The following is a 24603-nucleotide window of genomic DNA, read 5'->3' as shown; positions in this document are numbered from 1 at the left end:
TTTTTGTTTGGAGCGGAGGTCGATAGGCAACCACTGGAGTTGTTTAAGAAGGGGAGTGACATGCCCAGAGCGTTTCTGCAGGAAGATGAGCCGGGCAGCGGAGTGAAGAATAGACTTGCCCAAGGTGACACAGAAGACGAATGGAAGAGCTGGGATTAGAACCCAGCTTCTGACTCGCAGGCCTGTGTTCTTTCCACTGTGCCACGTTGCTCCACAGTGAAGTACTTACAAAGCTTGTTTGGCAGTGCACAAATATACGGATGTAATGTGTAGAGAAGCAGTGTGGCTCAGGGAAAGAGCCCGGGCTTGGGAGTCCGAGGTCATGGGTTCGAATCCTGGCTCCACCGCTTGTCACCTATGTGACTTTGAGCAAGTCATTTAACTTCTTTGGGCCTCAGTTACTTCATCTGAAAATGGGGATGAAGACTGTGAGCCCCACATGGGACAACCTGATCACCTTGTATCCCCCCCAGCACTTAGAACAGTGATTTGCACAAAGTAAGCACTTAACAAATATCAACATTATTATTATTAGGGGTGAGGCACAAGGAAAGAGTTGGGCTTTAAAGATTATCTGGGTGAGAAAATTCATTAACCACAATTTATGTGAAGTAGGTAAAACTCACTTCTTTCTCTGGGTAGAGAAGGTCAAAGAGTTTCATGACAGGCAGGAAGTCAGCCAACGCATTTTTCTGAATACTTCCAGAAATGAACTGCAGTAGAACCCACATCAGATGGTCTCTGCCTTTAATGAGACCCCGACCTGCCAACTGAAAGAGACAAGATCAGGAAAAACTACATCCCTTAACTTGACATTCACACAACTCGTATCACTACTCTAATATCAAATACAATAAGGAAACCCTTTCCTTATGCCAAGGAACCTTCTAATAGGGACATAGTGTCAACTGTCATGATTCGTGGGTTACAGCTTGTTTAGAAAACTGTAACCACTATTCTCAATCAGGGAAAAGGGCAGGCTCACTATGTAAGAAAGTTTCCAATCAATGAAGATTTACTGTGCATCCACTAGCTAATTATTCAGAAGTTTCCACTCAGAAACTGAAGAAAAAATGTGTACTTGACCATGAAATTTGGTCTCTGGGTATTTACATGCTAAAAGATTGTACCTCCTATTATAATTTCCTCAAATGCCCAGTACAGAGCTCTGCGGAGTAATGAGTGAATATCACTTTTACATCTACTGCTATTCTCGGTCTGTACAACTTCCTAGGATATAAACTTCCACCTGAAAAAGGAGGTCTGTAGAATAGATTGAGAATATGGGAATATTATTCTCTGTCTCCCCAACCCTACTTATGGATTGCTCGTACTCAGGTGCCTGGCCGTGAGTCCACCCAAGCCAATAGTGGGATACGATCCCAGAGAAGAAAGCGTGAAATGCTCTTCATTAAGGAGCTTATTATGGTGACCATGTCAAGGTTCTCGGCGTGGGCCTGAGGAGAGGCTATGTCTCTCCCAAAAGGACTGTTGTATCTACATGGTTCAGACCTCATGAGCAAACTGTCCAGAGCCACCACAGACATCTTTTCCCTTCTGAAAAGATCTTTACCTAAGTGATAGAGGCTGAGTTGTCTTTAAAGAATGCCCAGATCTGGCATGCTCACCTGATTTGTACATTCCAAGCGCTTAGTACAATGCTCTGCACATAGTAAGCGCTCAATAAATACTATTGAATGAATGAATGTTGCATATTTTCACTGTCATTTTGGCTAGAATGCTTTTAGGGAACCATCAATGTGGAAGAAACCGTTTGCACCCGTGGTGCCTCAACGGGTGTTTGTGACAGGGTGACTTTTCCTTAATGCAAGAGTGCAGCCCTCCCGATATAGAACTAAATGTACTTACCTTTTGATGGAGTGATAAGACCATGTGAGGAAAACTTGCAAACTGGAAGAGCACAAAGAAAATGAGTTGACTGGAGAGGTGCTGCCACAGAAGCTGACTAGTCCCGCCATCGTCAAACTTCTCCTCCGTTTCCGAACGTTCCATGGCATAAACCACCAGATCCACCAACTGGTCTTCCAGCACCGGGCAGCGCTGTTTGTGCTGAAAGGCAGAGATTAGATACAGTATTCCAAAAGTCAAATCGTTCGCTTATGAATGATCAGCTGAAGAACAGCACTGTAAACTGAGGCTGGGAAGCATGAAATGAAGGTTGAAATTAAGAAGTTAAAAATAGACTGGTCTATTAAAGCTGCACTTTCTTACGTGTCCCAGAGGAGGACTTTCATTTTCCAAGCAATGTGTCAAATCCCTCCCGTAACACTATTTCTGATTAACCCTTGGGAGAAAGACTTCTAATAATTTAACTTGGGTAGATGCTATTTCTCAAAGTCTTCTGGAAGTTCTAATTTGTTGAGAACACACAGGTTCTGTTCATGTCTGTGAAGTAGCAACACTAATTTCACAATAAAAAAATAAAATGAATTCAGGGTTTACAGGAATTTTGTCGGTGCAGAAGAACAGGGAGGATGCTCACCTCCCCTGGTAAGAAAGGGGAGACTAAAAACTCTTTTTAGGAAAGTCACAGGGTTTATTAAGACAGTCCTGTTGGTATTCTTCTGGAAATACCACACAAATCCACAAGGAGACACTGGCCCGGGCTTAAAAGTCATTTCGGAAATAAATGCGGTGGGTCTGTTGGACACATACGTGACACAGTGCTCTGGAAGTTTGTTTTATTCTATTGCCATTTGGGTTGAAAATGGCAAAAAATGAGGAGTTCCCTCTTGGGCCCCATAACATAATACAGCTTTAATGACGACAACTAGTTTTCAAAACCAAAAAAGAAAAGGAACTGAGCTCACGTACCAAGAATGGAAATGCAGGGTCCCTTTCTAGAGGCAAAATGAGGTGTTTTTTGTTTTGTCAAATGGTGTTTTGAAAACACAATCATTAAAACAAACCTCAATAACCCCGATTGGTTTAATCATCCGAGATTCCCTCAAAAGATAAATAAATCCTTTGACTCAGCTGCCAAGCAGTGGAAAGGCTTATCAGTAAGTCCTCCAAATAAGACTGCTAAAAACACATCTTTTCCCTCAAACTTTACATCGGCTCTTATTTTCCTTTTGCCATGAAAAAGGGAGAGTGTCTCTGAATTAAGGAAAAATGCAAAAATGGGGACGGTAGTAGATAAAAGATATATGAATGGCACCCCCCTCTTTTGCATGCTCTTTGCCAGCTCAAAACTGTGGAAAGCTACAAATCTAGCTGCACTTTCTTAAAGCATGCAGAAACAGAACATCTAACTCAAACAGTAAGCACCAACTGCTTTTCATCTTTTCTTCCAAGAACACAATGCCATGATCACAGTTCAACCACAGTACAGGTTTACGGATAGCAAGAGGAACACCACCAGTTGAGACTACAGTACGTTTTCTCCCAAATGTAACTAACCATTATGAAGCAGAGCAAAGTGCAACAGACAACACTACAGGCTATTTCATAATTCGGCATGCAAGACTACTGTGTACAGGGCTTGAAATTCACTAGTTCTGCTAACAGCCAACAACCCCTCAAGGGTGTCGGGCAGTACAAATTTAGAGTGAAGTCAGAAGAAAATTGTGAAAAAGAAGTGAAGCCAGGATTTCCAGTAGGAATGTTCCACTATTAATGGATATTTGCTTCAATAATTGAGAAGCTGACCAATTGGCAATTAATCCCACCCAATCAATGAGCAAATTAAATAAAATTTGCTTGGAGCGCCAGAGTCTTACAGAGCTTCGCTTGGTGATTCTGTCAGCTGTAAAAATCAGGAAAATACTTACCTATTTCTCTGAGATGTTGTGATAACAAAATAGTTAAGGTGAGAGTAGGGTTATTATTACGGTGGATATTAGGATCATGACAAGAAAAATTAACCAGGAAATTCAAAGCTAAGGCTGACAGTTTTACACATTAGCCACTCTGAAAGACCATCTTAAAATGAAGGATGAAAAGTTACCTAATGCATTTCTACGGCACCTCAGGCATTATAGTCTAGAAGCAACCAAACATTTATCAGTATTAACTCTAAATTTCCCAGCTGTATTTGCTTCATCCAATATTGCAGCTCAAGAGACCCTAGATAATGGCATAGGTTCTTCTGAAAAACTACTGTTCAGAAACAGACAGGTTTGGGAGACCACACAGGAATGGATATGACCTAAGAGAGAACTGCAAATAGTATTCCTAAATGGATCTGAACAGTTACGTAACCCTAGGTATATCTTGTCACATTTATTGTCTCATCTCTACTAGGAAATGGAATAGTAATATCTTCTGCCTTCCTCTCTGAGCAATTAAAATGAATATGTAAAAACAAAAATACATAGATCCTGAGATAAATGTGCTATCATTAGTATAACTGATCTAGGTGGCTAGGATTGGGGATTTTTTTATTACTTCCTAGCAAATAAATTACAATTAAAAGATTTCTATAGCCAGTGATGTCCAATTTATAAAAAAAAAGTTATAGTCAGGTCTTCTTAGAATGAAGGATTACACGACCCAAAAGGAAATCTTTAGAGTTCAAGGTAATTTCATTTCATTGTTCAATAGTTCAAATTACATTTCAATGGTATATATTCCAGGAGACTAGCTCCAGTGTTTGAAAAATAGCACATAGTGCTATAAAAATATACTTGCATTGCTACAAGAATAACCTATGAGTGGGTTACTTGTTCTCAGATATTTCCTTGACTAGAACTGCCAATATTTTAGAGACGTGCTGACCTTGAAATTATGAAATTTAAAAAGAACCAATTTTTATCGACTCCTTTAATGATCTGTGGAATACTGTGTGAATAGCTGATTTCTGTCCAGTTCCTACAGGAAAAAGCAATATGGACAGCTCAGAAACAAGTTCAGTATAATTAATACAAGGCAAGAGATAAGAGAAACACAAGAAAATGTTAGGGTAGAGCACAATCCTACTTTGAGAAAGGGTGGGACTCAATTTTTAATTTCTTGATCCCTAACAATTTGGGAGATAAAGCATTTTACATTCTAGATCACAGGTCAAAGAAGAGCCCCAATCATATCTACGGCATTTTTTTTCTCTTTCACCTCTAACTCTTCCTACTAAAACAAGTACTGATGAATGAGTTAAGTTTGAAAAACAGATCCTATGGTAACAGTTATGTTGCTAATGTTCTGTCAGCATTTCCATTATAAACTTTATTTTTTATGGATTTATGTCTTAGTCATAAAAAGGTTTTAGGTTGAAACTTGCTATTGTAAATAATCAGCCTGGGTCAAAACTGGTTTATTCAAAACTTTCAGAAAAACTTTATGTTCTCTTCTAGTCTGAGAAGAGCAACCCTCCCAAAGAAAATATTAATTGTGGCTGATACGGATAATGTATCTAGGGAAAATCAGATGCTGCTGAAGTGAAAACAACATGGCCTAGGGGAAAGAGCACAGGCCTGGGAGTCAGAAGGATCTGAGTTCTAATCCCAGACTCTGCCAAATGTTTGCCGTTTGTCCTAGATCAAATCACTAAATTTCTCTGTGCTCCCGTTACCTCATCTGTAAAATGGGGATCACTACTGTGAGTCCTGTGTGGGAGAATGACTGTGTCCAACCTGATTAGCTTATATTTACCCCAGTGCTTAGGTCAGTGCTTGGCACACTGTTAACACTGAACAAATAAAACAGATCAAAAAAAAAGAAAAGAAACAAAAAGTACTTGAATCTACGAAGCTATAAAAATCTTCAGGCCTTGTGACTATGTTCTGAAGCCAAAATCAATATTCAGATGTGGAATGAAATTCCAGAGTCAAATGGGAATACTTACCTGAGGTCATATGCTCAACTGAGTTATTAGTAATTTGGTTTTCAAAATGTTAAAACATGATAAAATTATGCAATGAGATACCTGTTTTTCAGATATTGTGTTTTGAAAGATTTTAGTTACATGTGTACAAAAGCTTATCCGAATAAAAAACCTGAGTAGATTTTACAGAAAAAAACCAGAGTTAAAAAAAAAAAATAAAAAAATACTGCTACTAGGGTGAGATTTGGCATGCAAAGTTTCAACACTGAGCAAGTTTTATGGCCAAGCTATATGTCCTCCAAAATAGGGTTTTATAAATGGAAGCACTGGCACAACCTTCACTATAGTATTGCAAACAGCAACGCTATTTTATATATCCTAGACAATGGTGTCTTTTTTAAAAGAAAAAGTTGGTTTTCAATGGGTCTTTTTGTTTAAATATCTTGGGCTCAAAATGTTTTTAACATGAACAAGAAAAAAAAATTGAAAGCACTACTTTCAAAAGTCCTAGAAAAGGACTTGGGATTAGTATAAGAGCTCCTGGTTAGAGTGTTGGGCCATAGTGTTTCTTCCCCCTCTTGGTCAGGGGAGCTTTGACAGCAGAGCTCACTCTAGGAGGACACTTCTGGCAAAGTTCTAACACTGAAGCAGGTCACTCAGGTGGGGGTGGCGTGGGCCGTGAATGTGACTGAGTCAAACCTCAGTTTTCCAAAAAAAAAAAAAAAAAAAAGCCTTCAGGGTACCAATTTGGCCACTCCAGCTTTGAAAGCAGCATTTCTGCCTCAAAACCTCGGCATTAAAGCTTTTAAATGCTAAAGCAGTCTAAGTTTTCATATTTTGTTTTAAATCACCAGGAAAGATGTAAAAAAAAAAAAAAACCCACCCCAAGTCTTACCATCTCATAAAATAACAGCAGGCTAGCTAAACTCTAGCTTAGCCCTGGTCTTCAAAAAGGGAAGAGATGGACAAGGAGGGGGGAATATAACCAGTCGAAAATGACAGGATCATGAGTCTAACAGAGGAGTCTTTTTGGGGAAAAAAAAAAAGGAAAAAAAAGGGGGAAAAAACAACCACCGCAAAAAAAATCAGACCACCAAAAAAACTCTCATCCCAAGAAGGAATTTTTAGTGGTCCTGGTCTCAGCATGGTCCTGCCAATTTCAAGCCCCGACCATACACTTTGTTTCTAACTGGAATCAGTGGCTACAAAGCGGCCAGCGTATCGTTAGTCACAATACAACAGTAAGGTTGTGAACATACCTGAGCAATGTTCAAGGTCTAGAGCATTGGAGGATGGGCGGGACAAGACAGGACAGAACAAAAATAAAGGAAGAAAAAAAGAAAAGACAAAACAGTGACTATGAGGCCAGCCTCAAGGAGCCCAAAGTCAGACCAAGCCCTCCCACATGTAAAACTACTTCAAAACAAAATAAAACAAAAAAGAGAGAGACAAACAATAAGTGGGTTCTCTACTGCTGGAAAAAAAGTCAAAGGAAAGAAAGCAGGACCAACAAAAGACCTGAACAATTGAAAGAACAACAACAAAAAAATTTTTAAAAAAAGAAAGGATTCGGGTCAGTCATGTGTAGGTTTATCTGGCAAAGGAATACTTGAGGCTGGCCTTATAGGAAAAAAAAAAGCAATGCAAAAAAAAACCAACTTTAAAAATATCCACTTTTCAATTCAAAAATCTTTAAAGCAATATACAAATGGGAGGACCACAACAGTGTCCGTTAACCTAGTGTTAAAAAGAAATCTCCATCTAGCCCTAAACTGTTTTGCTCAGTTAGCTATAGCAAAGAAAAGAGAAAAGAATACACTGCAGACTCTATGCAGAATTGACTGAGTTGATGGTTAAGTACAGTACCTGCTTATTTAAACCTAGCATATTGCAGACCATATCCCTGGAGTAAGGCTGCTCCAGCACATATCTCAACAAAGCAGTCTGTGGTTCAAAGAGATCCTTCAAAGAAAAGAAAAAGAACAATTATTTTATGAGTAGCTTTAACTGTCACTTTTGCATGGGGTGGGACCTTTGCTTTTCCTCTCATTTTTCAGGAGAATTATACAGTCCTTGTCAGGAAGTCTTCAGTATTTATATTCTGCTACTCCCCCTCTCTGCAATTTATTTCAATAGCTGTCTTCCCCTGTATATAGTAAACTCACAGAGCGCAGGGGTCAGGTTTATCTATGTTACTGGGCTCTCCCAAGCGCTTAGTATACTGGTCTGCGCACAGTACAGTACTTAGTAAATATCCCTGACTGATGGGTTATTTAGCACCCATTACATACAGGGTACTGTACTAAAGTATTTATAAGTATAAAAATAAAAGAGTCTCTACCCTCGACCTTAAGCTGCTGGAAAAACATATGGATTTGGCAATCAAGAAGTCTGAGTGTTCTAATCTTAGCTCTATGTCTGTGAACCTCATTTTTAAAATCTTAAAATTTGAGGTAATTTCCATCTACACCTTTCGAAGTACAGGAATTCCTGCCAGAACTCAGCATTTTCAGAGTACAACCCCACAACATTTATGTACATATCTTTGAATTATAAACTATTTATTTCTATTAATGTCTGTCTCCCTTCCAGACTGTAAGCTTACTATGCGTAGGAAACATGTCCACAAACTGCTATATTTTACTCTTCCAAGCGCCTAGTACAGTGTTCTGCATGGATTAAGCACTCAAATACCACTGAGTGATTGATACAATTTAGACAAAACATGATGGAAGAATCAAGTAACGTAGTGATATAATGCAGCCGTTAACTGGTTCAAAATCATTGGAGCTTGCAGGAATGCTTGTCTTGGCAGCTTGTTTCAAAGCAGGATCAATGGATACCTCAGAAAGAAACTGTTATTTTTTAAGCGCTTACAATGAACCGTGTCCCAGTATATTTTATTAATGGTTATAAGTAATAGTAATTAAGCTACTTGTTAAGCTCTTATGATGTGCCAACTAATATACAAACTGCTGGGGTAGATACAAAATAATCCAGTTGAGCACATTTCCAGTCTCACATGGGGCTCTCGGTCTTTGGGAGAGAGAGAACAAATATTTATAAACGAGGAAACTAAGGCACAGAGAGGTTAAATGACTTGCTCAGTGGTATTTTTATAGTATTTGTTAAGCCACTAGGCCATAATGCTTCTTTAGCAATGCACCAGACACTGATCGCAACATTGCTATTATTATTTACTAGGAACTGAGCTTTAAGGTGTTGCACATTAGTTCCCAGAACTAGAGAAATGTCAGACACAAGCAACTTTCTATAATGGTACCTACGTACTACTTCAATTGTCTTCTAACCACCTTCCTCTTACCTTTGTATTTACCAATGAAATAATTATAACATGTATAAACACACTGGTTTACAGGAATGAAACTAGCATGTTGTAGTAAGTGAGTTTGTGACAAGGGAAATGAGACCGAGATAATGAAAGAGAGGGACAGGCAGAGGTAATGAAAGAGAAAGAGAGAAAGAAAGATGTGTAAGTGTGCATAGTTATCTTTCCGATTTGGAAAGAGGAAATTCACCTCACCTCCAATTCTCTCCTTGCCCCCCTCCAATCTGGCTTCCTTCCCCTTCACTCCACAGAAACCGCCCTCTCAAAGGTCACCAATGATCTTCTTTCCAAATCCAACAGCTCTACTCCACCCTAATCCTCCTCGGCCTCTCAGCTGCCTTCGACGCTGTGGACCACCCCCTTCTCCTGGAAAGGTTATCCAACCTAAGCTTCACTGACTGTGTCCTCTCCTGGTTCTCCTTTTATCTCTCTGGCCGTTCATTTTCAGTCTCCAGGGGAATACAATACAAAAATAAACAGTCAGAGACCCTGCTCATAATGAGTTTACAGTCTAGAGTGGGGGAGACAGACAACACAAATAAATAAAATGGCAGATATTTATATAAGTGCTGGGGGGCTGGGAGGGGAGAAGAGCAAAGAGAGCGAGTCAGGGTGACACATAAGGGAATGGGAGATGAGGAAAAGTGGGGCTTATTCTTAGGCTCTTCTTGGATGAGTTGTGCCTTCAGTAACGCTTAGAAGTGGGAGGTAGTAATTGGCTGTCAGATTTGAGGAGGGAGGATGTTCCAGGCCAGAGGCAGGATGTCGGTGAGGGGCTGGCAGTGAGACAAGCAAGACGGAGGCACAGTGAGAAGGTTAACATTAAATGAGCAAAGTGTGCGGGTTGGGTTGTAGATGGGGAGAAGCAAGGTGAGATAGGAGGGGGAAAGGTGGTGGAGTGCGTTAAATCCAATGGAGAGGAGTCTTTGTTAAATGGAGAAGTGGATGGGCAACCACTGGAGCTTTTTGAGGAGCGGGGTGTCATTCTCAACGTTTTTATAGAAAAGTGATTCGGACAGCAGAGTGAAGTATGGACTGGAGAGGGGAGAGACAGAAGGCTGGGAGGTCAGCAAGGAGGCCGATGCAGTAATCTAGGCATGTTAGGATGACTGACTGCACTATCACGGTACAGTTTGGATGGAGAGGTGGATTTTAGGTGATTTTGTGAAGGTGGGATCAACAGGATTTAGTGATGGATTGAATATGTGGGTTGAATGAGACAGAGAAGTCAAGGATAATGCCAAGGTTACAGGCTTGTGAGACAGAAAGGATAGTGGTGTTGTCTAGAGCAATGGGAATGCTAAGAGGAGGACAAGGTTTTGGTGGGAAGATAAGGAACTCTGTATGTAGATTTGGGTATCAACCACATAGAGGTGGTAGCTGAAGCCATGGGAGCAAATGGGTTCTCCACGGGAGTGGGTGTAGATGGAGAATAGAAGCAGACCCAGAACTGAACCTTGAAGGACCCCCAGAGTTAGAGGGTGGGAGGCAGAGGAGGAGCCCATGGAGAAGACTGAGAATGAACGGTCAGAGATATAAGAGGAGAGCCAGGAGAGGACAGCCAGTGAAGCCAAGGTTGGATAATGTTTCCAGGAGAAGTGAGTGGTCCACAGTGTTGAAGGCAGATGAGAGGTCGAGGAGGATTAGGATGGAGCAGAGGCCACTGGATTTGGTAAGAAGGAGATCACTGGTGATCTCTGAGGGAGCGGCGTCTGTGGAGTGAAGGGGATGGAAGTCAGACTGGAGGGTGGGGTGGGAGAGAATTGGAGGAAAAGAATTTGAGAAGGTGGGTGTAGACAACTCCCTCAAGGAGTTTGGAGAGGAACTGTAGGAGGGAGATGGGGTGATAACTGGAGGGAGCCATAGAGTTATGGGAGGGGTTTGTTTTTTTTAGGATTGGGGACACAAGGGCATGTTTGAAAGCAGTGGGGAAGAAACAGTCCTTGTCTGACCCGATAATCCAACTGCACATTATTCTTCTTTTCTCAGTCAATACTCAATGGTTGGTGCTTAAACCTACTCTTTAGCAGAACTATAACCCACATATTCTCTCAGCTAAAATAAAGGTCAGTGTGTGAACTGAAAACACATTTAGTTCCATTAAATCTGCTTTGGTAACAACTTACCTTATCATAGGGCAAAAGGCCTTTCAGAGGAAAACGAAGCGTTGTAGGATCCAGTTTCCACGAATTACAAATGGCCCCTGAGTTATTTACCACTGGCAGAAGACTACAGCGTCCTGTATATGTCACACAAAATGAAAGCAGGTAAACGAAGGAGGAAAAGCAGGGTGGATGCCAGGCCCTCTCCATCACGGGTCACGAAACTAACTCGGTAATTTCTCTTCAAACCTGAAAAATCTTCCATAAAGAGAAAACATGTTCAGTGTTCTGAAACAAAATATTCCCAACTGGCTGACTAGACAGTAGGCCTTGAAGCCATCTGGACCCTGAACAGGAAGGGACCTCCAAGACACTGCAACTGCCAAGGCCAGAGGTTACATCTAGACTGTGAGCCCGTTGATGGATAGGGATTGTCTCTACCTGTTGCCAAAGTGTACTTTCCAAGCACTCAGTACAGTGCTCTGCACACAGTAAGGGCTCGATAAATATGATTGAATGAATCAATCTCCCTGAAGCTCCAGGCTGAGGCAACCTTCCCAGAGGTCGAGGAGATGCACTCTGGTGCCAGGATTTTTTTTCGATTAGACTGTGATTTAAAAAGAAGATGGCAGAATTCTCAAGGTGAAGGATTAAAAAAAAAAGTCAAATTAAACCCCTCTTTGAAAACTGCAACAAGAAGTCACAGAGATAAAGGCTGGCACAAGCAAAAATGTACTATCAGAAAACTAGAACTTCTGGACTATTGGCAAAGTCTGCATATATGACTTAAGGAGGTGACGGGAGCTTTGCTTAATGGTTTGTTTTCAGAGAAAGCAGCTTTTGTAGAGGGGTAAAATAAAAGGAACACTTTCTTTTGTCCTTCAAAATGACCAGTTTAATCCAACTTGCTAAAATTCTCCCTTCCCCAAGAAGAATGAAATACAAAAAGATATGCTACAATTTATTTACTTATTTGGCAATGACGTGAATTTGGGAAATCAGTGTTTATGTATAAGCCTTATTAAAATCCCAGACGTATTTGTTTTCAAATTCACTTTCAAATTCATGTCTACTTATATAAGAATATCCCTTTTGCTCACCATTCCTCCTATGGGGACCAGTCAAACAGCACCAACCCAACCAAAATCAAAGCTAAACCAAAGCCAGTAAGCCCATCAGTGGAGACATGGCCCAAGCACTCCTGTTTCTGAGCCTGATCCAAGGGAAGTGTCAAAATATCTTGATATGATCCAGGGAATCCCTAAACCTAGGGAGAAGGAGAGCAGTTGTCCATACTCTGAGTGTTCAGACTCCATTTTGAGAAATACATTAGGCTTCAGATCTAGAAAGAAGGAGTTTCGGGTGAAAGTTTCAATCTAGATCAGCCCTAGATGATCCAGGCCAGTTCTAGACTATCTTGATGATTTGGAAAACTCTAAAACTTCTGTTCCCCTGGAAAAAACCTCCAAAAACTGGGAACCAACTATTATAGCAGATTATTTCTGGACAATTCAGGATGAATACAGACAAAAACAGCAGGTACTTTATTTAGTTCCAACTGAAACAACAGGACACCTTTTAGCCCAGGAAATGCCTGGATGAAGTAACCGTAGTAATTTTTGATCCATCCTAAGAACATTTATGAAAGGCACAAGGAGTTCTCTTACACTGCCACTTGGAATATCACTCAACAATTGGCTATTACAGAGCGGAGCTATGTTACCTTCTACTTTCATCTTACCACATATGGAGTTTATTCTTGCTGTGGGTCTGAAGGTATCCACAAAGTCTGATACTAGATTGCCTAGTAACTTTAAAAAAAAACATATAAATTAAAAACAAGGAAGATTTAATCCATTAGATCCGGTCTAAAAAGGCTTCTTCTAAAATACTACACCACCCAAGCATAGTTTGATTGACAGATTACGGTTATCTTGCAAAATATGTTTATGCAGCAAGAACATGTCTAGCACAGCATATCCATAATCACTACCGGGGCATGACAAATCCTCAAACCTCACTGCAAAACCAAGCAGCTATTGGCCAAAATGTCATATTCTCTTTCAAAGATGACTTCATATCATATGTTTACACGCTGCGTCTTTTTGCCTTGGGAACTTCAGTACCCAATTAGTTCTCATGCTCAACCACTGTAAGCTATAAACAAATGCCTCAATCGGAACATAGGAAAAGCTTGGTGCGGATAGCTGTTCTTTGAGTCCTGCACGGAATGAAAAGAGAGACTTCTCCTGTTTCCGTAGCCCAAACAAATCCAACTGGATCTCTGCTACTAGACTGAAAATCATTATTTTCATTAGTGTGGAAAATAACTCCACCAAGATTTTTCTGATTTTGCTTGTAGCTGCTTTAACCCGTTCTTCCTCTTTCCTTTGTCCCCTTTGCTCCTCCATGCATAGAAGGATGTAGCGGAAAGAGCTGTTTATTAGCTGGATCCATCATGTCACAGCTAAGACCGAAACACTACAAGAAACATTCCCAGAGGCCATAACATGAAATGAACGGAGGCAGGATGCTGGTGTCCCTATACCGGATGATTGCTTGGTCGAGGTTATTGCACTGGGTTCTCCTGCAAATATTTTGTTATAACTTGGGGGGAGATGCTGACGTTTTCTCTGCGTAAGCTCATTCAAAGGGTCTCCTTGATTTTCAGAGGCATGCAAAACACTGCACAAACTGTGCATAGCCTGGCACAGCCACCAGCATCTGACAGACCCATGTCTGTTTGATGGGGAACTGAGCCAACACTTATGGTGTGCTGATCATCGCTAGCTAATCTGAAGAACCATCTTAAAATGAAATCAGTATTCTACCTCTCACGACAGAAGGAACAAGGACACTGTACAATGAAGGAGCATTACTTGGCCATAGGGTTTTTGGGGGGGGGGGGTGCCTCGGCTGATTGGGAGCAGCAGCACAGCCTAATACAGCACAGGCCTGGGACTAGAAGGACCTGGGTTCTAATCCCAGCTCCATCGCTTGTCTGCCATGGGACCTTGGCTAAGCCGCTTCACTTCTCTGTGCCTCAGTTAGCTCATCTGTAAAATGGGGATTAAGACAGTGAGCCCCATGTGGGACAGTGACTGTGTCCCACCTGATTAGCCTGTAGCTACTCCAGAGTTTAAAACTGTGCCTGGAACATAGTAAGCACTTGAATACCATAAAAAAAGAATACTAATCCCTTAATGCTACACTAGAGGGTAAAGAGTAATAATAATAATAATGATGATGGCTATTTGTTAAGCGCTTACTATGTGCCAAGCACTGTTCGAAGCGCAAGGGGAAATACAAAGTTATCAGGTTGTCCCAGGTGGAGCTCACAGTCTTAATCCCCACTTTACAGATGATGGACGTGAAGGACAGAGAAGTTAAGTGACTTACCCAAAGTCACCCAGCTGACAAGTGACAGACCTGGGATTAGAATCCTCGAGGTCTGACTCCCAAGCCCGTGCTCTTTCCGCTAAACTATGCCGCTTCTCTGATGAGAACACATCTTGACTGCCATTCTGGTAATGCTAAACTGAACTAGACCCCTGTTATTTGTAAGGAAATTTATATGGGCGACTGAATAAAGAGGAAAGCTGGAAAATTCTCCTGTGAATTCACAATAGCTAAACTTGAGGCATGTACGGTAAGATGCTAAAGAAGAAACAACTGATGGAAAGAAATGAATGCCAACCGTGGTAAAGAATCCACAATACTAAAACTGAGCTAGGAGCTAAAACCTCCAAAAACTTTTACAGTGTAGTTTTTGCAAATAGGAAGTTTTTATTTTTTAATTGTTCTGTAAAATTACAGATTTGATTGAATTTCCTCTGTTACAGGCAGTAAAAAATATCAAGCTCACATATATCCATTAGAGGCCATAAATGTGCTCAAATGATTAAAGTCTAAGTACTGGTGTCAATTTCTTTGAACATCTGGAATGACATCTTCTAGTCTGGCTTTAGGAAAAAAACAAAAATTTGTTTTAAATGCAAAATTCTGGGGAGGAAGCTAAATTAAAACAAAATGGAAAAATTAAAAAGTACCTAAAATGAAGATCCTCATGAGATTTAGAACCAAAGATTTTAATATACACTGTAACTCAGTAAGAAAAACAAGGGAAAGCACAGTGGAGAAATGCTCATTAAAAAAAAAAAAATCAGACTGTCCCTTTTGTCTTTTCCAGCCTCTTTTCTTCTGCTCTGGACTGAGTATTAGAACACCTAGCTGCATGATTATGTTCACAAAATGTCTTAACCTCTAGAAATAAGACCAATAACTCATTCTTGAAAGACTGAAAAGCAAGGGGACTCATGAAAAATTTCAGTTTAAGTTTGTGCTGAACCCTATTCTCTGCTCTCTTTCCTGGTAAGTCTGGTAGTAGGGCAGTTGTGAAATAACCTTGTGATAGCTAAAATGCTATTTACTCCAAAGAGGCCAAGAGGAGAGGGTTGGATAAACATGGTGACACTTTCCAAATGTTTGGAGCAATCTGCTGTGTGTGATACAAACTGCTGCAAATGGTGAGCTGAGGACCAAATTATTTGCCTCATTTTTGTCTATAGACAAAAACGGACTTTCTTAGAAATGGGAGGGAAACAAATAAAAAGTAAATAGAAAAAACAGCCCTCTTGGGAAAACAAACCTTGAGTCAGTTAACTATCATTTACATAAATATGGCAAAGCCTGTATCTCTTACTCAAACTATCGATTTTGCACAGAAATAAAGGAGTTCATTTACAAAAATTAGCAAGTATAAAACTCACCCAGTGTGGGAGCTTTCCCTCAGGATATAATTTTCTGATCTCTGTAACTGCAAAGTAGGCAGGTAACAAACAGGCATTTCTTTCCAAAATATAGGCAATTACCTTTAAGAAATAAATGAACACAAATGTGAATTTAAGTGACTAGGAGAGAACAACAAACATAATGATGATACAAAATAAGAAGATATGGCATTAAATTGCAGCAGGAGATAAACAGGAACCAGTTTGGCCTAGTGGAACGAGGACAGGCCTGGGAGTCACAGGACCAGGATTCCAATCCCAGCTCTGCCACTCGTGCGACCTTAGGCAAGTCACTTAAATTCTCTGTGCCTCAGTTTCCTCATCTGTAAAATAAGGATTAAATCTTCTTCCTAGACAGTGAGCCCCATGTGGCACAGGGACTGTGTCCACGCTAATTTTCTTGTACCTACCCCAGGGCTTAGATCAGTCCATGACACATGGTAAATGCTTAACAATTACCATAATTATTAATAAGGAAAGGGAATTTTCCTCAAGAGGAGAATTTAATATTAGGTCTCTACTGAGAGCCCACTGGGTGCAATGCACTGTGCTAAGCACTTGGGAAAATGTAACAGAAACTTGAAGAATGATCTCTTCCCACAAGGAACACACCCTCCAATTGCTGAGGGGAAGCTTTGAAGGCAGGAACAAAACTAGATCATATCAAGTACGATGTTCCACAATTCTACGACCGAGACCCACGTCCACGTCATAGCTAAAGAAAACCCAAGTAATTTAACAATCTGCACCAGGGAAGTCATACACAAAATCAATTATATTTATTAAGCGCTTCCTGTGTGCAGAGCACTGTACTAAGTGCTTGGAAGAGTGCAACACAAGATAAGGGACACATTCCTTGCCCACAGTGAGCTTAGAGTTTAGAGGGGGAGACAGACATTAATATAAATTAATGAATTTTGATATGTATGCAAGTGCTGTGGAGGTGGGGGGTGCTGAATAAAGGGAGTAAGCCGGGGGATGCATAAGGGCGTGGAAAAAGAGGAAATGAGGGCTTAGTCAGGGAAGGCTTCTTAGAGGGACGTGCCTTCAATAAGGCTTTGGAGGTGGGGAGAGTAATTGTCGGATATGAAAAGGAAAGGCATTCCAGGCTAGAGGTAGGAGTGGGCGAAAGGTCGCTGGAAAAACAGATAAGATTGAAGTACAGTGAGTAGGTTGGCATTAGAGGAGCAAAGTGTGTGGGCTGGGATTTAGTGGGAGAGCACTGAGGCGAGGTAGGAGTGGGGCAAGGTGATAGAGCGTTTTACAGCTGATAGTAAGGGGTTTCAGTTTGATGTGGAGGTGGATGAGTAACTCATGGAGGTTCTTGAGGAGAGGGGAAACATGGACTGATCATTTTTGTAGAAAAATGTTCTCGGCAGCAGAGTAAAGTATGCTCTGGAGTGGGGAGGAACAGGAGGCAGGGAGTTCAGCAAGGAGGCTTATACAGTAATCAAGCTGGGATAGGATAAGTGCTTGGATTAATGTAGCAGTTTGAACGGAGAGGAAAAGGTGAATTTTAGCAATGTTATGGACGTTGAACCGACAAAAGTTTGTGATGACACAGAGCAAAAGGCTGCTAAACATAAGCACAATCCTTAATGATGCAGTGATATATATCGGGAGATAGAAACCTGCATCAAGAAGGCTAGCCCACCCTTTGGAAGACTGTCAGCGGGTGTCTAGAGTGTGGTGACAAGGCTCCAGTCAAAACTAAAGATCTACAGAATTGTAGTTTTATCCAACCTCCCCTGCGACTCTGAGACCTGGACTGTACATGGGCATCAAATCTGGCTCCTCGAGCATTTCCACGGGCCACTTCAATATCAAATAGCAGGACAAGATCATGAACAAAGAAGTTCTTGAACATATTAATCCAAATCTACTGAGTAGGACACAAAGAGAATGAGCAACAGCAGGGTACCCAAACAACTGCTGTATAGCGAGCTGAAAATGGGAAACCAAGAGCAAGGAGGACAGAAGAAGCATTTTAAGGACATGGTGAAACAAAGCCTCAGACAATGCAGCAACTCAGCTGACAACAGGGAGCCAATTGCAAAGAACAGACTTTTTGTACACAGAATGTGGCCTATAAGTCCCACAGATCCTGCGGTTGCCCTTTCAGCCACACATGCGTTCCCATACGATTTTTACATCAGTGGTGTCTTTAAACATGGAGACACTCATGCACACGTGGTACATCATTTACCTCTCTCGCTGCCAGAAGCTGCTGAACAACAGCTGAGCTCACTGTGTTGGGAATTGTTAAGATTTTTTCCAGAATGACTTTTAAGAGATCTCGTACACCCTGAAGAGAAAAGGACATCCTTAAAATAAATGTTCAAAAGAAATTTACACTCATTTTCATTTCAAACAGGATCATTTGCCCAAAGTTTGGATCTTGGAATTCAACTAAACTCGCAGGGTTACAATAGCCGATTTATTTGTTTTGAGGTTTGATGTGATAAGCTTCCTGTGTAGAAAAGTTCCAACTCTCGCCATAATGAACCACCCTACTTCTAGAGAAATGATTTGTCGATAGCATCTGAAGGTAAACTTCTAGCTCTTCTGTGAAGTTATAGCTCTGCATGGTCTCAGGAGTGCAGTCATTTTTCTTTTTCTCTTTCTTTCTCTCTCTCTCGCTCTCCCTCTCTCCAGAAATGGCTCAAATGCTAGTTGAAGGAGCAATGGATTCCCTGGTGTCGATTTGGACATGCTCCTCTTGGACGATGAGGAAACCAGAAACACGTGGTAGCCTATACGGCGAGGCCACTGCAGACTTGAAAACTCATTAAAGCATGGAATGATCTAAACTGAAAATACTGCCAACTCAACACACTGCCTGAAAGCCACTTAAGCCCAAACATACTTTTAAAAAGGAAACCTGCTTTCCTCAGACTCACTGCTTAAATCAAGTGAACCAGTAATCATTTCACAAAAGAAGACTTATGCATTTCAGATCCCTTAGGTACTATGACTCTATAATTCTAACAGATGGCATCAGATATTGGCAGTCATTACCAAGATTAGAAGTTCCCCAGGATCCATTCCAAGTGTAAAAGTTAATCATAACCTCACAAAGCATGGCTATATTAGTGGATTGCATGGCATCATATTACTGCTTTGTCCTCCTACTACACTGAATAAGCTCCTTCAAAAGCATTGTCAATGTGAAACTGTTTAAAACTTTGTGAAAGGTGAAGTTCTGAAGGATTTGAAAAATTAATTTTCAAAATGGGCAAGGATACTCAGCACGACTGCAAAGGTGGAAAATAATTTATGTGTATATTCTTTTACAAAGTATATACTTTTATGTACTGTGAATGTCCTGTGAAAAAATTTTAAACATTTCTAAAAGCAAAAATCATAACACACTACCTTGTAATCCACTCCTCCAATTATTTTCCGAACCAGTTTAAAGGTTAATGCCCAAAGCTGCGTTCTTTCCCACTCAAGCGTATCAGAGTTTATCAACGATTCACAAACCATCCTACGGAAAAGGAATTCCACAGGTTCACGTGAAAAGGAAGGAAGATAGGAAGCAGGCAATGCAACAGCAAAACTACAACAAACTCTATATCAGCCAATGAAGTTGATTAATTAAAATCACATTTTCTAAGGACCTTGGAATATGTTTTTATTGATAAGGCATAGTTAGTTGCAAAGTCACACTCAGTCAGACTTTGGGGCAAAATGGAAGCTATCATTAGCATTTCTACTGGAAATAAATCCAAGCTATTTTAGAACAACAGCCACTAAATACTTCCACCAACTCCATCAATCAATCAATGGCATTTATTGAGAGGTTACTGTGGGCAGAGGATAATCCAATAGAGTTGGTACAGACATGATCCTTGCCCACGAGGAGCTTACCGTCTGGAGAAGGAGACAGATATTCAAATCAGCTACAGATAGGAAGATATGGCGGCAAAGTGTTAACTTCAACTGAAGCTTCTGGAGGCACCCTTCGAATCGCCTGTTTCACCCACCCGTAACATACCTGGGTGGCAAAAGACCAGTCTCCACTGCCATTGCTAAACAGTCATAGAGAAAAGAAATTCTTTTGGGGCTGTGCTGGCTATGAATGAACCTGACGATCCACTGGACGCACTGCTCGTGAGACTCCTGGAAAAAGAAAATGTCACTGTCAGCCATTTGTCTCTTGTGGCGATGAATGTCACTGTGGGCTCGTCACCATTACCCGCAAAGCGTTAGCCAGCCGGTGAACTAGTGCTTCCGTTCTTCAGTTTATCGATTATAACAGTTTATCGAGGTATAACGCTATCATAACAGCTTTGTTTTGGGGATCTCATAGGGTCTGACCACACAAAGACTAATTTATCATGGTGTCGAGTATCTTCACTGTACAAGTGAGGAGGCTGTACAAGTGACAAGCTGCCCAAGGCAACCCTGAGGGTTAAGGAAAGAATTTGGATAAAAACACAAGTGTCTAGTACTAGAGTCCTACATTCAGACAGGGAGATAATATTACGCAGCTCCACTGAGTGTAGGGAAGATTACTAAAATTAGTAAAATAACTTGTTAGGCTTAGAAAGAGCTGTTTTACTTGAGTTGGGTTTTCTTTCCCTTATTCTTAAAGGAACTAGCCATTTTAGAAGAGCCTGGAGCACTTTAGTAATCTTCCCTTTTAGCCTGAGCCTTCCATCACTCAGAACTGTTGGAGCACGGTATTTTCTGATTAAGCTTGGAGTACCAATACGGAGTCAATAACCTAGAAATACTTCTTAGAAGGCTTCCTCAAAAACACACTGCTGAATGTACTTTAGGACTGTTTCCAACAAGTGCTCAACTGAGAACATTCCTCTCATGCTGAAAAAAGAGCTAAAGGAAATCTCACTACTGGAACCATCCAGAAAGTATCTATGGGATTCTTTGAGACAGCCGAGGTGGATCGTGATCACATTTTTTAAAAATGAGTCAATCCAAAGCTTCAATGCAGTCAATACCTAGATAAGCAGCATGACTTAGTGGAAAGAGCATGGGGTTGGGAGTCAGGGGTCGTGGCTTCTAATCCTGGCTGCGCCACTGATCAGCTGTGTGACTTGCGGCAAGTCACTTGACTTCCCTGTGCCTCAGTTACCTCATCTGTAAAATGGGGATTAAGACTGTGAGCCCCATGTGGGACAACCCGATTATCTTGTATCTACCCCCACACTTAGAACAGCACTCGGTATATATTAAGCGCCTAACAAAATTAGTTGGCTATCAAGCAGTGCTGGAACGACACTCAAAATATCCCCTGGGAAATCTAGAGAGTTTACGGAGGGGGGTACTTAGGAAACAAAAAAATCTTTAGTGCTGAAAGGGTCATTGGTTTCTAGGAGCCACTTAAGTGGGTGAAAGCAATATGCCACTCAAAATGCTCATCAACAGCCATGAGTGTGTCCTATGGGGATTTTCTTGGTCTGCAGAGAGGTCATTTACCAATTAATCAATGGTACCTATTAGGCATTTACTGGGTGTAGGACACTGTACTAAGCACTTGGGAAAATAGGCTATAATAGATTTGGTACACATGATCCCTGCCCTCAAGGAATTTATAATCTAGAAGGGGAGACGGACAGTGAAAATATAGGTATGGGAAACAGCTGAGTATTAGGATCTGTAGTTAAGTGGTATGGGGAAGTGGGGTGAGGAGCAAAATGCTTAAGGACACAATCCCAAGTGCATAGTGGGGTGAGGATCAAAATGCTTAAGGACACAATCCCAAGTGCATAGACAGTGCAGAAGTGAAGGAAAATACGATGGGAAGATGAGAAATCTACTTGGAGGAGATATGCTTTTAACAGGAATTTAGGAATGTAAAAAAGCAGTGTGGCCCAGTGTTAACAGCACTGGGCTGAGTTCTAATTCTGGCTCTGCCACTGGTCTGCTCTATAAGCTTGGTCAAGTCACTTCACTTCTAAGCTTGCAGTACCAGTATGGAGTCAGTAACCTAGAAATACTTCTTAAAAGGCTTCCTCAAAAACACTCACTTTGCCTCCGTTCCCTCATCTTCAAAATGGGAATTCAAAGCCTGTCTTCCCTCCTGTTTAGAATGGGAGCAGCAGTAGGATCTGAATATCTTGTACCTACACCAGGGCTTTGTAAATTGCTTGCACATAGTGTGCGCTTATATACTTCAATTATTAATTTTTATTTGGAAACGGGAAAAGTGGTGGTCTTTCAGATATGAAGAGAGAAGGAGTTCCAGGCAGGAGGGAAGACGTGAGCAAGAGGATGACAGCAACAGAGACAAGGCTGAGGTACCTATAGTGAGTAGACTAGAGTTAGAAGAAAAAAGTGTGCACGATGAGTTGTAGTAGGAAATTAGTGAGGTAAATTAAGAGGGGGACAGTTGAATGAGTGCCCTGAAGCCCGCAGCCTTGGCATTTAAACATGCCCATGTCTCCCCCATCCTAAAAAAACCCTCTCTCGACCCCACTTCCCCTTCCAGTTATCGCCCTATCTCCCTACTACCCTTCCTTTCCAAACTCCTAGTACGAGTCACCTACACTCGCTGCCTAGAATTCCTTACCTCCCATTCTCTCCTGGACCCCCTCCAATCTGGCTTCCGTCCTCTCCACTCTTCCGAGACTGCTCTCTCTAAGGTCATCCATGACCTCCTTCTTGCCAAATCCAATGGCTCCTACTTCATTCTAATCCTCCTTGACCTCTCAGCTGCCTTTGACACTGTTGACCATCCCCTCCTCCTTCACACCTTATCTCACCAAGGTTTCACGGACTCCGTCCTCTCCCAGTTCTCATTTCTCTGGCCGTTCATTCTCAGTCTCCTTCGCGGGCTCCTCCTCTCCCTCCCATCCTCTAACTGTTGGGGTTTCTCAAGGGTCAGTTCTTGGCCCTCTTCTGTTCTCCAACTACACTCACTCCCTCGGTGAACTCATTCGGTTTCAGGGCTTCAACTATCATCTCTATGCAGATGATACACAGATCTACATCTATGCCCCGTCCTCTCTCCCTCCCTTCAGGCTCATATCTCCTCCTGCCTCCAGGACGTCTCTACCTGGATGTCTGCCACCTAAAACTCGACATGGCCAAAACTGAGCTCCTCATCTCCCCTCCCAAGCCCTGTCCTCTTTCTGACTTCCCTATCACCGTGGATGGTACGACCATCCTTCCCGTCTCTCAAGCCCGCAACCTCGGTGTCATGTTTGACTCGGCTCTCTCGTTCACCCCACACATCCGATCCGTCACCAAGACCTACCGGTCTCACCTTTATAATATCGCCAAGATCCGCCCTTTCCACTCCACCCAAACGGCTACCTTACTGTTACAGGCTCTCGTAATATCCCGGCTAGACTACTGTGTCAGCCTTCTCTCTGATCTCCCTTCCTCCTGTCTCTCCCCTCTCCAGTCTATTCTTCACTCGGCAGCCCGGCTCATCTTCCTGCAGAAACGCTCTGGGCATGTCACTCCCCTTCTTAAAAACCTCCAGTGGTTGCCTATCGACCTCCGCACGAAACAAAAAGTTCTCACTCTAGGCTTCAAGGCTCTCCATCACCTTGCCCCCTCCTGCCTTCTCTCTTTCCACTGCCCATCCCGCACGCTCCGCTCCTCTGCCGCCCACCTCCTCACTGTCCCCAGTTCTCGCCTATCCCGCCGTCGACCCCTGGGCCATGTCCTCCCGCGGTCCTGGAACGCCCTCCCTCCTCACCTCCGCCAAACTAATTCTCTTCCCCTTTTCAAAACTCTACTGAGAGCTCGCCTCCTCCAAGAGGCCTTACCAGACTGAGCTCCCCTTTTTCCCTCTGCTCCCTCTGCTCCCCTTCTACCCCCACTTCACCTCTCCGCAGCTAAACCCTCTTTTCCCCCTCTCTCTGCTCCTCCCCCTCTCCCTTCCCCTCAGCACTGTACTTGTCCACTCAACTGTATATATTTTCATTACCTTATTTATTTTGTCAATGAGATGCACATCACCTTGATTCTATTTATTTGCTACTGTTTTAATGAGATGTTCATCCCCTCGATTCTATTTATCACTATTGTTTTTGTCTGTCTCCCCCGATTAGACTGTAAGCCCGTCAAAGGGCAGGGACTGTCTCTATCTGTTACCGTTTTGTACATTCCAAGTGCTTAGTACAGTGCTCTGCACATAGTAAGCGATCAATAAATACTATTGAATGAATGAATGAAATTTATCCTCAACTGATCTCTCACTCATAACTCATATTCAAACAATGACCGAATTCGGTAGGTTCAACCTTCACAATGTAATTAAAATCCTCCCTTTCCTCTCCATCCAAACTACTACCATGTTAATCTTAGCATTTATCTTATCCTGCCCTGATTACTGCATCAGCCTCCTTACTGACCTTCCTGTCTCCTGTCTCTCCCCACTCCAGTCCATACTCACTCTGCTGCCCGGATCATTTTTCTACAAACCGTTCAGTCCATGCTCCCCCACTGCTCAAGAATCTCTGCAACGAAGAGAAACCTTTCCACGGGCATTAAAACAGTTAATTACCTTGCCCCCTCCTACCTTATCTCCCTGATTTCTAACTACAACCTAGTTCACACACTTCACTCCTCTAATGCCAACTTACTTACTGTACTTCTGTCTTA

The 24603-nt window shown here is 41.8% G+C and overlaps 1 protein-coding gene across 3 annotated transcripts in view; it reads right to left on the bottom strand.

The window, feature by feature from the left end:
- The window catches only part of MED23 (mediator complex subunit 23), a 60967-nt gene that overhangs the window by 25988 nt on the left and 10376 nt on the right, over positions 1-24603 (bottom strand). For 2 of the 3 annotated variants that reach the window (XM_029050481.2, XM_029050489.2), the window contains exons 4-13: positions 20021-20145; positions 19399-19510; positions 18230-18328; positions 16003-16104; positions 12975-13044; positions 11258-11370; positions 7649-7744; positions 7042-7059; positions 1870-2070; positions 627-770 (exon numbers count right to left, since the gene is read on the bottom strand). In XM_029050481.2, the coding sequence (XP_028906314.1) occupies positions 627-770; positions 1870-2070; positions 7042-7059; positions 7649-7744; positions 11258-11370; positions 12975-13044; positions 16003-16104; positions 18230-18328; positions 19399-19510; positions 20021-20145 (1080 nt within the window). The remainder of the gene's footprint in view (positions 1-626; positions 771-1869; positions 2071-7041; positions 7060-7648; positions 7745-11257; positions 11371-12974; positions 13045-16002; positions 16105-18229; positions 18329-19398; positions 19511-20020; positions 20146-24603) is intronic. The other variant, XM_029050498.2, reaches the window with a different exon arrangement.

The sequence above is a fragment of the Ornithorhynchus anatinus genome, chromosome 2 (genome assembly GCF_004115215.2).
Source record: "Ornithorhynchus anatinus isolate Pmale09 chromosome 2, mOrnAna1.pri.v4, whole genome shotgun sequence".
Classification (NCBI taxonomy): Eukaryota; Metazoa; Chordata; class Mammalia; order Monotremata; family Ornithorhynchidae; genus Ornithorhynchus; species Ornithorhynchus anatinus.
This window is presented reverse-complemented; position numbering and strand designations above follow the sequence as displayed.